The 14543-nt window shown below is 30.9% G+C and overlaps 2 protein-coding genes across 2 annotated transcripts; one reads left to right on the forward strand and one right to left on the reverse strand.

Moving 5' to 3' along the window:
• Window positions 1-3892: 3892 nt before the first annotated feature.
• On the forward strand, window positions 3893-6900 carry LOC110642043 (small ubiquitin-related modifier 1). The gene is made up of 3 exons (XM_021793968.2): window positions 3893-4302; window positions 5918-6067; window positions 6566-6900. The coding sequence occupies exons 1-3, from the start codon at window positions 4204-4206 to the stop codon at window positions 6635-6637; spliced, it is 321 nt and encodes a 106-aa protein (XP_021649660.1). The 5' UTR covers window positions 3893-4203; the 3' UTR covers window positions 6638-6900.
• Window positions 6901-7109: 209 nt separating this feature from the next.
• On the reverse strand, window positions 7110-13002 carry LOC110642042 (ER lumen protein-retaining receptor). Its single transcript, XM_021793967.2, has 6 exons — window positions 12634-13002; window positions 11552-11817; window positions 11252-11367; window positions 9174-9247; window positions 7463-7526; window positions 7110-7374 (listed from the first exon to the last, which is right to left on the reverse strand). Exons 1-6 carry the CDS (start codon window positions 12722-12724, stop codon window positions 7338-7340), a joined length of 648 nt encoding a protein of 215 aa, XP_021649659.2. The 5' UTR covers window positions 12725-13002; the 3' UTR covers window positions 7110-7337.
• Between the last annotated feature and the right edge of the window lie 1541 nt (window positions 13003-14543).

Here is a 14543-nt window from a genome sequence, read left to right on the forward strand (position 1 = left end):
AATTATTCTTTTTATAATATTTAATTATATTAATATTATTTAAATATTTAAAAAAATTATGTTAATTTATCACCCCAATAATATTTATATTCTCTTTAATTTAATATTTATCCCTTAACTTTTAAAACTTCAAAAAAACTTCATAAAAATTTATCATATAAGCTGATAATAATATTTAAAAAATTGTCATATGATATTTCTTTTATTTTTATTTTGAAATTTGTATATAAAAATTATCTTATCATCATATAAATATTAATTTTATGTAAATATTTTTAAATTTCAGTTATTAAAATCTTTTATCAACAATTAAAATCTAAAATCCTTTTTATTATATTTTTTAAGAAATTTAAAATTTTCTTATTTTACAAATTTAAATATTATAAAAGTATACTCATCATGTTAAATATATCCCTAAAATCAATTATTTTTTAATTAAATTTTCATTACTTCGGAATTATTTTTAAATAAAAATATATATGTAAAATTATTCACTAAAAATTATTTAAAAAATTTTAATATAAAAAATAATTAATTGTGTGTATTATAGATGAATAGTAGTTAGTTATCACGATCGTACTTAAAAAGATTAAATTGAATTTATAAAAATTAAAAATAAATTATAATATAAATTTTTAAAATTTTATTTGAATAATAAAATAGTAAATTAATTTAAATATATATTGAAATATTTTTTATTTATTATAAAAAATATATTTATAACATAAAATATATTTTGTATTTATTTTTAATTGAAAATTTATACTAAAGCAATTATTGATTAAAATATATTTTAATATAATAAACAATTTAAAAATTACATAATAATAAAGTAATCACAAAATAATTAAACTCTAACTTTTTTTAATTGCTAATTATGTAAAGTAATCACATTTTAATAAAATATGTATGACCTATGCTTAATCTATAAGTATAATTTTAATAATTATTTTAATATAATGTGATTATTTTGTGCAATTGACAGCAGGAAAAAAATTTCCAATGTGATTATTTTGTTATTATTGCATTATTATATAATTTTAAAATTATTTATTATATTAAAATATATTTAATTAGTATTAAAAATAAATTTTAGTATAAAATTTTAATTAAAAATAAATATAAAATATATTTTATATAATAAATAAATAATATTTAAATATAAAATTTAAATCAATAAACTATTTTATTAATCAAATAAAATTTCAAACACTACATTATAATTTACCATCAACTTTCTCAAATTCAATTTAGCTCCTTTAACTATAATTAGGACAACTAAGATTTGCTTATAATATACACAATTTAATATTTTGACTACAATTATTAATGCCTTAAAAATTTTGGATTTTTTTTCTCTAATAAGCCAAAGATATAAACTACTAAAAAATGGAGTAGTCCTATTAGGGATGGCAAGGGGTCAAGTTTTTGTGGGTACCCAATCCGATCGAACCCTAATAGGACTGGTTTGGGTAGTATATAATCGGATTGTGACGGTTCGGATTTAAAATATAATACCCGCGATGGGTTCGGGTTGGGTTCGAATTTTATATATTGGGTAATCGTTACCCAAACCCGTTTATATAAATATTTAATTAAATATAAAATATATATTTTTTTAATAATATTTACAAATTTTTATATATTTTATTTTATATAAAATAAAATTGAAATATTTTATGAAGTTATTAAAATTTTAAAATATAAATTATTAATAAAAATAATTTTTTATATAAATTATTAATTAAATATATAAAATTAAGCGAGTTCGCGTATTTTTCGAGTGATAACAATCGGGTTTGAGATGGGTTCAGATAGTTGAGAATAAATTTTAATGCCCATCTGAGTTTTGTTGTAAACTGAGGTTAGTTACCAGTGCCGTAGGAGGCTAGATTTCATCGGCAGCCTTGTTTTTAAGGAAAGTTTCTGTCATTTAGTTTATGAGATAATGGAGGGAGGTATGACCGGCTTTGCCGCATTGGAAACAAATGTCTGGCAAATTTTCGCATTCAATTCGTAGGCACATAATTTGGATTGTGAAACTCCTGGTTGGTGGCTTGTTGATGTCCAATTGAATTATTAATCTAGAAAATTTGCCTATGTTTTCTAGCAGAATGTTGTGGTCTATTTTAATTGCCTGACCTAGTGTTCCTCCTATGGCATGAAGGATCAATTCATGATAACAGTGAACTTGGAACCCAAGAATACGTATCCAAGCCATAAGTTTGGGTGGAGGAGCAAGGGATGGAATGAAAGAGAGGTCTAAAGCTACAACTTCAAGCATTGACCCAACACCACCCACGGATTGTTCAAAAGAGTAGTGTTCACATCGTCTTCCTTTTGGAATCTCACCAAGAAATATTCGAAATCCAAATTAATAATTGAACATCTACCCATAGGTTCCCACATAGCCTCAATACAGGAATACATAAGCTTAAACCCTAAAGCCTTTCTTAACCATTTGGTGATCACAGCGTTTTGCCAAAGCACAATGAGTTTGTCATTGGGTTGAGATGAAATGTTGATAGAGATATTGCTTCCTTGGATAGTAATGTCATTTGTGTCAAACTCTTTCCCTCCAATGGCAAAATCATGCTAGTCATTAGAAACATAATGAAATAAAGTGTCATGAAAAAGGATGAACTTTGGGGCATTTTTCAGGGTCTTCTTTGGCTTGGGATCTTGGTTATAGGCAAGTACTGGTGAAGGTTGATAACTCAGTTGCTTGTCAAGTTATTCAAGATTCTTCAATTTCTTTTAACAATCATAGCTCTATTGTGGATTCTATTCCGTACACTTGAAATAAAATATAAACGTTACTAGAGATTACATATGTATTTTTCAATCTTATTTTTCTATATCAAATGGGTATTATTATATCTAATTATGGTATTTTTAATATAACTTATGCAATTTAATTAATTATTATTAGGGATATTTAATTTTTTTAGTGAATTTTTATATTGAATTAGTACACTATGTGATTGTTGATGTTAATAATAAATCGAAAATTAAAGTAACATGCAGCCTATGCAATTCAATTAAAAACTAGCTAAAGATACAATTGAGAAGTAATTTTATTTAATTTTAATCAAATATAAATACAAACAAAATGGAAATTAAAATGAAAATTAAATCTAAACCCAATAATTTATTTCTCTATATATTTATATTATTATAATTATTTTAAATAAATATATATATATATATAATTTTATATTAAAGCATAATAATTTATATTTTTGTCAAATAAAAAAAAGAAGGCAATGAATGATCTGACACGCCTGCATTTGCAGCCGCTAATATTGGATAAGGAAGAATCCAATTCTTTTTCTTCTTGTTTTTCTTTTACGTAGACAGACACACAGTTTGAATAAGAATTTTTTTTTTTTTTTTTTATATTGACAGATACATAATTAAATTTAGTAATAAAAATAAGTTATATTTTAAAATTATGATAATTTTAAAAAAAATTTAAATAAATTTAATTTATAAATTCATTCATAATCGAGATCTCTAAAGGCTAACCTCACCGAAGTGGACCCCAACTCACAGATACAGCATAACTGGACAAAGACTCCCTAACTCATTTTCACTCACGAGGTGCCCTTTTTTTGAAAGGAAGAATCCAATTCAAACACAATTACTAACAAAATCTAATGGTACACATCGTACTCACCCGCATTTTAAAAATGCGGCGATACAGACCGTCCATTCCTCACATTTTCCAATCATTCTAAACCGTCCGATTCCCTCAATCAAATTCTAACCGACAACTTTGCTTCTTCTTGTCTTTTACCCTTTTATAGCCACAAAATCCACGATTCCCATTTCCCGGAATCCAAACTTCTATCAAATTCACTTCATTTACGCGCCTTACTCCACCGCGTAAACAAACCAGCAATACTCGCCGCTTTAAATACGACTCCTCATCACTAAGGGCAGTTTGGAGAATTCACTATATTGATTTTTCTTCGTGTGAAATCGCAGTAAGAATCTCCGCGCGTCGTCTGAAAACCAATTTTTTTTTATATTATTTTATAAATTAATAGCGTCTATATAACGCCTTGTAACCATGTCTGCCGCGTGACGTTTTCGGAGTGTTTGTGGGCTTATTTCTATTGGCAGAAGTAGAAAAAGCCGTGAGGATCGCTCGGAGAAAGAGTGAAGAGAAGGGGGAACTCACTCACAAGTTGTTTAAACATGTCGGCAGCAACCGGTGGTGGTGGTGGCGGTGCTCAGGAGGAGGATAAGAAGCCTATGGATCAGTCTGCCCACATTAATCTAAAAGTTAAGGGCCAGGTATGCATGCAATGAAGAAAACTTTATGGGTTTTATTTGTGGTTGCATGTTGTTTGATCGGTTGTCTGTTTGTCTTATGTGATTAAAATCTGTTGCATGCAGTAGAATTGAATTGTGGAAATTGTTTTCTAATGAGAGCAATTTTTTTGAGATAAAACTATTGTGGAAATTGTTTTCTAATGTCAGCAATTTTTTTGAGATAAAACTAACTGTCAAATTAGAGCTGGTTCTTAGCATTAGATTATTGGTATTTGAAGTATCTTGTTAATTGAGATAAGGGGAAGATAGGTTAGGTGCTAGTAAGTATATTGCAGCTTTACTATAGTATGAAAACCACTCAATTCAATCAGTAAATTTTGTGTATTTGAGTGGGAAGTTCCAATTTTTTGTTGCTTCTGTCCGGGTTTTTTAGATTTTTGTTAACAAAATTCATTCTTTAATTCTAATTCTAGTTTCACAGTGTCACAAAACCTAACCCCTATACCTTGCATGGGCTGTAATTGAGGAGTGAAGCATATAAATTTCTTGTTAAAGTTAATAGGCTTTGGATTTCTATGCGTGGATTACTAGAATCTTTTGGATTGATTTCTGTTTTCAATAAATTACTCGTTGGCAATATATTCCTTTTTAAGTTGTAGTATGGAAACATGTGTTATTTCGATAATTTTTTTTTAAGATGAAGTCTGAGGTCTCCTTCCTATTATCTATGAATTATCTATGAATGCATGAACTCATAGGCTTATTGAATGTGGGGATGCCAATGATGACTGGTTTTTTGTCAGTGTTGATAGTTATGGGTTTTTCAAAGGCCGCAACCTTCCCTTTATTTTTAAAGGCAAATCTGTTACCTCAATAATTCAGTTGACAAAAAAATATATGCACGTGGTGTTTTCTTCCCTTTTTTTTTTCATTCTCTGTGTTTCAACCTTCCAACTACTATTTCAATCATATTTTCTCTCAAAATTTGCCTAAACTTCCCCTTCTTTGCGCAAATATCTCTATCTTATTCTTTTTGTAAGTTAAGATAATCAAATATTTCTGCGCGAGTGTTTTTTTTTGGCATATTTGTTGAAGAAAATTTTATTTGATATTAGATTTGTTGTTAAATTTATAATATGAAGCATTGTTTTGTCCATCTATAGGTTTGTGTTTTTTTTTTTTTTGTAATTTGAATTATTTTTCAAAATTAATTTTACTAAAATACATTATTAATAACATCTAATTTGATGAATTTATATTTATTATATAGTTATATATCTTAATTTTACTTGTGTCTACCAATATCTACTCATTTTATAAACCTTTAAATTTTTCAAACAAATTTTCATAGCGCCTCTTTTCCTCTAACCTTGACCTTGACCTTGACCTTGAATGTGACCACAAATGCGGCTATGACCGTGATTTAAAACTATGATTTATAGGCAAAGTTGTCTATATTAGCTTTCTATTATGCATGTACAGTTCAGCAGATTGGATCTTTTACCTTGACACTTGTTGCCCCTTATTTTGTAATTTATTATGCAATTTGTTTGGTTCTAGGATGGCAATGAGGTGTTCTTCAGGATCAAGCGAGCCCTTTATTTTGTAATTTATTATGCAATTTGTTTGGTTCTAGGATGGCAATGAGGTGTTCTTCAGGATCAAGCGAAGCACCCAGCTGCGCAAGCTAATGACTGCTTACTGTGATAGACAGTCAGTGGAGTTGAACTCCATTGCATTTTTATTTGATGGGCGCAGACTGCGTGGAGAACAGACTCCTGATGAGGTAGAAGTTAAATTCTACTTTTACAATTTAGTCTTTTTTTTTTTTAATAGCAATTTTAGTTGGTTCTGGACCTCCATCTCTGGATCATCTTTCCCTCTGAGCACATTTAAATTATGTTTTTACTTCCTTGATCTCAATTTGGGCTGGTGGCTTTCACATTAATCCATTTTTCTGTGCATATTTTTAATATATTAACGAGACGTTGCTTGACATTTATTTGTAGATTTCATTACCAGTATAACCCATTGGACAAACTAATCATTGTTTTTTATATGGTAATGGCATTTATTTACTGGTTGCTTCATGAACTACAAATATTGTGGCCCATCTTAGTTTGCAGATGTGGATTGTAGAATGCCGATCCTTGTATTTACATCCTTTAAATGCATACAACACAATTATTGAAAATAATAGTTTATTTAATAAATTTTAACAGCTGAAATCTAATTAATTATTTTTGTTCATATGATTTTTCTAATACTTCCTATTTGGGGACAGCTTGAGATGGAAGATGGAGATGAAATAGATGCAATGCTGCACCAAACTGGAGGCGGAGATGTATACCCTTGAGTCCATGTTGGGACCAAATGGATACATACAGTTATTTTCTTAATCTATGCAAAGGGCTAATGTAAATGAAATTGAAACTGAGGCAGACTTGAAGTTTTGTGTTTTCTATTGAAAGAAAAATATTCTAAAAGTTGTGCCGCTTCGGTTTAGTTTTATCATGTTTGTGGTTTATGGAATTGCGCTATTTGTTTAAACTTATTGTGTTACTTGTTGCTTCCTATTTTCTACGGTTGAATAAGATTTTAATGGTGTACCTTGATAAATTTCTGAGTTTCAAAATTGTCCTATAGATAGTGTCGACTAATTTTACCAGCAGTTGGGTTCGGCTTGCATTGATAGTGTTACAATATTTACAGGATCCATATATGCAACTTGGCACTCTTTTCATCTGCACAAGTCTGTGAATAGTATGTGCTGTCGCCTCACGGGCTCAACTGAAACTTACAATCATTATACAAGTGCTCATTCAACATGCAAAAATCAATATTACGAGTGAACTAATGCACTGATGTTAATATACTCCTTTACAAAAATATTCAGTATGAAACAAGTGTTCACTTTTGGTATCTGAAATCAATTACTTTTGCCAAGAAACCTGAGAACAATCTGACGCCGTAAAATAGGTTGAATAAAAATCAAATAAAAATTAGGGTTTTGCTGTTGACCAATCAAGATGTCCTCAACTGTCCTTATAAACCTTTCAAGCTGGTAACTGAAGCTTCTTGTTGTTTTTCCAGCTGCACGAGTTTGAAATAAAAACATGAGTAAATTCCTAGATCTATAGCAATGGCTGGCACATGCAAATTACTTGAATCGTACTAGTACCTCTCAAAGTAATAATAGAAAAAGTCAGCATAAAGCAGTGTCTGCACAAGCCCAGATATCCAAGCTGCAGGCAATTCCCACAAAATAGATCATCAGTGTAGAGATTATACCCAAAGAGAAAAGAAAAAGAAAATGGGAAAGGATGATAAATAAAATAATAATGCAAACCAAGACAGAGAGCAACAAATGAAACTATACGTATGATTTGTATTTAATTGTTGTAGCCTTCATCAAGGCAAAACGTGCATAAATGAATCAGGGTAACTTTCCAAATTGATATGCAAGTATAATAGTTGACCTAAGGGCATTACACAAGCACAAAGACATACAGGATGAAGATGAGAATAAGGCTATTCGGTGGTAAATTTACTATGAAGATGTAAATGAGAAAGTACTACAAGTGATTTATCTCTATCCTTATTTTGCATGTAAACCAATCTAGAGTAACAGACTAGAACAGGGATACAAGCAATGATTCAAGAACACGCCTCAAAGAGCATCTGAAAAGAGCCACATAATACTTCATAATTTGGCACAAAATGGCCTTGAAGGCTAGGTGCAAAGAAGAAACATATTGCCAGAAAATTCAAAATTAACACCACACATTCACAAGATAATCACTCTGTAGTCAATACTCCATCCTTTTGAATTTAACCAGCTTGTGTTTCCATGTAGGAGCTCTTCATATGGGAAAAAGTATTGGTTGTTATCATCTCATGAGGGAAAATAATATTATTGGTTTCTTAGAATTCAGTTGAGAAGGAGAAGCTATGAAACATAATTAGGGAACCAAATAATATTCTAGGTTTCCTAGAATTCAATTGACGAGTTAAACAAAAGGGAGTGAAAATAGAGGACAAGAGAGAGAAAGAAGAGAGAATGAAAGGGGTGCTAAAATAGAAATAGAACTAAGGGGGTCACAACACCTCTCTAGTCCTTATCTCTCTATTGCTTTAGTTTAATTGGATGTATTGCAACACACCTTAAACCAATACCAACCTTGCATCACCACTTCAGATTAAATAACATCAAGTGAATAGAAAAAATAATAAAAAATAAATAAATGTTGTGGCCAAAAATAAATCAGGCACGCCACTATTGCAATGTGCCTGAAAAGAGCTGCATGCGTTGGGTAATTCACCTGCCTAACCATGATAAAGGCACTACACCAAGTTCTAGTTTAACTTGAGCATGAGGCATGCCTTTAACAAGTATGATTAATTGTTATATGTAGTTCAATCATGAACATGTCATGATAACAAGCCCAAAAACGAAATACAAATGAACTAGGCCCTTTTCTTTTTGCAGTCCTAACCCCAAGAGCAAAAACATTTGGCATATTTTAATATCAAAAAAGAACTTCCCTCTTTTGACTCATTTAAAAGGCTACATGATCTACAACCGTTATTCCTCCCTCAAACTCAAAAGTAGGAAATGCAAGATGAATACCCAGATTTCTTTGTGACAGCCATTCCCATATGTAAGCAATTAAACTACTGAGCAGTATCATGTGCATGACCAAAGGAACTTCAGAAATAATTGATGGTAGAAAAAAAATAGCAAAAATTATACAAATACTAACAAAGGGTCCTACTTATTGTCTATGCACAATGCACATACATGGATGTTTACGTGTGCGTGTGTGTGTGTGAGAGAGAGAGAGAGAGAGAGAGCAAACACACACATGGATAGATAGAAAGAGAGTTCATACTTATCCAATGGATATAGTGTGGCTCAGTGAAGTAGCGATAAATCCAGTTGAGAATGTATAGAGCTCGGTATGCACTGTAATGAGAAAAGAAAAGGTTCTATGAACAATTTACATATTAACTTTATTTTTCTTAAGCTTCTAAGATTTAGAACACAGCAACTTGACAACTAATCAAATATGTGCATATTTAATTCTATGAAAAACAAGGTAATTTTAATGTCAAAAAACTTATTTTACTCAAAACTTCCAAGTATTATTTCAAGGAAGCAACAGATAGTAATCTTGATTATGCGAAAAATTTTATTTCTATTTTTGCCACTATTTTATATTTAAAGGAGTTGTACAACCATAACTAGCTAGAATTAAAATTACATATAAATCCCATAAAGGAATAATTACAACAACTCAACTCAACTAAGCCTTTATCCCAAAAATTTGGGGTCGGCTATATGGATTCGCTTTTTCCACTCTAAACGATTTTGGGTTAAATCCTCAGAAATGTGTAATGCTTCTAAGTCATGTTGTACTACTCTCCTCCAAGTTAATTTAGGTCTACCCCTTTTTTTCTTTCTATCCTCTAACCTAATGTGCTCTACTTGTCTAACTGGAGCCTCCGTATGTCTACGCTTCACATGACCAAACCACTTCAATCTCCCTTCTCTCAACTTATCTTCAATTGGCATCACTCCTACCTTTTCTCTGATACTCTCATTACGGACTTTATCTAGTCTAGTATGGCCACTCATCCACCTTAACATTCTCATCTCTGCAACTCTTATCTTAGATGCATACGACTCTTTCAGTGCCCAACACTCACTACCATATAACATAGCCGGTCGTATGGCAAGATGCAGTAAAATTTTCCTTTTAATTTATTGGGAATCTTACGATCACATAAAACTTCCGTGGCACGTCTCCACTTCAACCATCCGGCTTTAATCCTATGACTAACATCCTCCTCACATCCCCCATCTACTTGAAGGACTGAGCCTAGATATTTAAAGTGATTACTTTGGGACAGTACCACCCCATTCAAACTAACTCCTTCCCTATCACCAGTTTGGCCTTCACTGAACTTGCAATGCATGTATTCTGTCTTCGTTCTACTTAACTTAAAACCCTTTGACTCTAGAGCACTTCTCCAAAGTTCTAGCTTCCTATAGACTCCTTCGTGTCTCATCTATCGAACAATATCATCCGCAAACATCATGCACCAAGGAATACTCTCTTGTATATGTTTCAGTTCATCTAAAACTAATGTAAAAAGGTAAGGGCTTATGGTGATCCTTGGTGTAATCCAATTGAGATCGGAAAATCACTTGTGTCCCCTCCCACTGTGCGCACAATAGTAGTTGCTCCTTCGTACATATCTTTCAATACTTGTATGTACCTAATAGATACCCTCTTTTATTCTAACACATTCCATAAGATCTCTCTTGGAACACTATCATAAGCCTTCTCCAAATCAATAAAAACCATGTGTAGATCTTTCTTCCCATCTCTATATTTCTCCATCAAGCTTCTAATGAGAAAGATCGCTTCCATAGTTGAACGACCAGGCATGAAACCAAATTGATTGAGAGAGATAGAAGTATCATGACGTAGTCGATGCTCCACAACTCTCTCCCACAACTTCATAGTATGGCTCATGAGTTTAATTCCCCTATAGTTTGAGCAACTCAGTATGTCCTTATTTTTAAAAATAGGTACTAAAATACTCTTCCTCCATTCATTAGGCATTTTCTTTGAGTTTAGAATCTTATTAAATAATTTAGTTAACCATGCCACTCCCATATCTCCCAAATACTTCCACACTTCAATTGGTATTTCATCGGGTCCACAGGCTTTTCCCACTTTCATTCTCTTAAGTGTTATAAAGGAATAATTACATTATTTGAAAATAGAAAGTAGAAATTTACCAAAAATTACCACTTGGTAAATAACGAGGAGCAAAATCATGCAGATTTAGCATCAAAAGAAACCATCTTAATAACAAAGGCATGATACCACAATAAGCAGTAATTGAAGATTTAGAATTTGAGTATTAATAATTCACCAACTCTGAAATGGTAGCTTACCCAAGAAGGAAAACATATTGCCCTGTCAAGTTGTCGATATTTCTAGTTCTTTGCAACAGCACAAGCTGAGGAAGTATCGCAACAGCCTCCAAATATATGGAAAATGCCCACATAACCTAATAAATTTTATTGTGAAGCACACAAGAAAGTCAAAAGCAGGGAAAGAAGGCAAAGCTACCTTTCTCACTTAAAAATATTTGCACATTTAGTCAAGTAGGTTAAAACGAGACTGCACAAAGGTACGCACAAGTATAAATAGAAAAGGAAATAATGAAAAGGTAAAACATGATGCAGACAAACCTCCTTAAACGTGAACCTCTCATTAGCAATGAGGGCCAAGAGTAAGCAAGGCAGTATAAGGAAATAATGGCGGAAGGTGTCCTGAGCTTTATCATAGGACCTATTGACAATCTTGTGGTTCCTCATATACCAAACAATCGAAAATGAACTTATTAAAAATATTAGCTTCATAGTAGTATTATAGAGGGATATGAAATCCGTAAATATATCCAAGTAGCGAGTAGCAAAAACAATAGTATAGAGTTCTTGAGTCTTCAAAGAAATGCCTGCATAAAACATAGCACATCCAAATATCAGAATGGTTTTCATTGAGATGCAACAAGCATGTCAGTTTACTCACACTTCATTATTGAGAAGCTTCAGTGAAAAAGCATTTTCACTCTTTGGAAAGAAGAATGAAAGACCTTGTTATCCAGCAATGCTTTTTTTTTTTTTTGGAATGGAAAAAAAAAACATACCGACCAAAGTAGAGATTGTTAGAGTTAGAATGAGTGATTTACTAATAACTCAGCGAATTATGTTGGACCATCTCAAAAAGTGTAAACGTTTTTCTGAATCCTTGTAAAGTTAGAGAAGGATCCTATAGAAGTATTTAGAAGATAAGAAGACGCTTCAAGGCACAAAAACACTTTGTGACAATAAATTACATATTTGGGTAGAATTAATTCAAAAGAAATTAACAATCCACAACTTCATTTCTTTAATGTCTCCATGTGCATAGGAAAATTGATGAACCCAGGAAAATCTTAAATGCGCTTGTGATTCTGCGTTTTAAAACAGTGCTGCTCCGGATGATTTTGTTGATAGCTCAGAACAAAATGGCCTTAGTGTACACAACTAACATAACAGACCCTCAAGTGGGCAGCCTTATCTTTAGCTTCTAAGCTTCTAAAATGCTTTCTCATATTTCTCCCACTATGCATAACAAGCAAATTAGCCATCCAATCAAACTCAATACTATACAAATTCCCACATATATATACATAGGGGGAAAAAAAACGAATATCCTATTCCTTTTTACACTGAAATTTCATTTTGCTAGAACATTTCACGCGGTAACACAGAGGAAAGGAGTAGCATACCAGCGCAGGATTTGATGGTGTGGATCTTGAGGAGTAAGACGAGAACGCTGGCAAGGTGAGTCATATCACCCGCTAATCTGAAAATATTCATCTTCGTTGATATTCGATCTACGAATCTCTCAAAAAGATAGAAAAAAAATCCCAAATCTCTAACGAATTCTGCAAGAGTTCGGTTTCTTTCAATAATTTCTTTGTTGGTGGTTGCAATTTAGCAGAAGAGCAGAAAGAAGACAACGCTGTTCGGTGGATTCGCACCAGCCTCAGATCTCGCAAGTCGCTGCAGAAGCAAGCCTTTGCTTTTCGCGAGTGGTTTTACAGTGCACCCATGTAAAGTCATTTCGATCCTCATTCGCTCTGTCTAGTCCAAATTATTTTTGCTTCCACATAATTTGAAAGTGAATAATTAATATTATTAAAATAATATATTTTTATTTAATTTTTAACATATTAAATTATTTTTTAAAATTCGTAAATTTGAATTTTTTAATATATATTAAATAGAAATATATTAATAAATTAATAAATAAATTATTATTTAAAAAAAGTGATATATAATTTAAGAATAAATAAAAAATAAAAGTAAAAATATTAATAAAATAAATTATCAATAAATAAAATAGTATTTTTAATATTTAAAAAGTAAAATTATTTTAAAAATCTTTATTATATATAAAAATTAAAAAATATTTTTAAATCACTTTTCTCATATATATCTATTATATTATAAATCACATCAAAGTTTTATCTATAAATTGTGATGTGGCATTTTTTATAAAGAACTTGATTGGCTAATTAATATTATTATATTAATATTTTAATTTTTTTAATCAATGATGTTTTATAATATAAATAGATGATCCTTGATTTATAATTTATAGCTATTATTTTATAAAAGTGATAAAAAAATATAATTTTATTAAAAATTAATTGGATATATAAAAGTTAAAAATAAAATATTAAATGAGAATATTATAATCATGTGTTATAAATTTTAATGATAAATTTAAAAAATATATTAAAAATAATTTTAATAAAAATTATTAAAATTTAAATTAAATAGTCCAGTGGCAATTCTCAAGGCTAGAATCTATTGCTCAAGTGGGAAGACATCTTCCTCACCATAAATAAGCGAAAATGGAATAACCTATGTTGGTGTTTAATATATAATATAATAAGCCCATAAAGCTTCACCTATTCTTTCATGCTAATTATTTTTTGAATGACTTGCTACTTTCTTAACAGGATTGCATAAGGTCTTGTTGAGTGCTTCTGTATTTCCATTGGTTGAATGAAATTCATAACTTTTTCTTTTTTGACCTCATTGTATGCTACAGCTTTAGCTTATTTTGGAAAGTGATCCTATCGCAAGGATATAAACATGCCATCAAAATTTTTTGGCAATGGGTAACCATATTATGTCCCTAAGCATAAAATAAAACAAGATGCAATTATTGGGTATAATGTTTCAGGTGATTGGTGGATTTAGTTTCTATGAAATTGACACTTTTTACATTTTTTTTTTTACTCAAATTTTGGACCGGACCAGCACTAGCACTTGAGTCAGCATAAAACCTTCAAAGCCTATAGTAAACTGATCTGGCCCAACCGTAAAGCTCATACTCTAAGTTCCATTTCAAAGAATCAACTAGACAGAGTCCGACCATAATCTGGACTATCTAACGGGAAATTTTTAGCTCACCTGACCTGTAATCACAGAATTCATCAAATTGGGGAGCTCAGCTCACCCTCCCTCACAATCATCAATCAATCATATAATCAAGTGGGAGCTCAGCTCCCTCGTTCTCAAAACAATCCATCTCATACATTCAATATATCTATAAAAATTAAGTTACTAGTTTCTAAAGAAAATATATCATTACAGCCCCATAAATTAAAAAAACTCTAGCATA

This window comes from Hevea brasiliensis, chromosome 10 (genome assembly GCF_030052815.1).
Source record: "Hevea brasiliensis isolate MT/VB/25A 57/8 chromosome 10, ASM3005281v1, whole genome shotgun sequence".
NCBI lineage: Eukaryota > Viridiplantae > Streptophyta > Magnoliopsida > Malpighiales > Euphorbiaceae > Hevea > Hevea brasiliensis.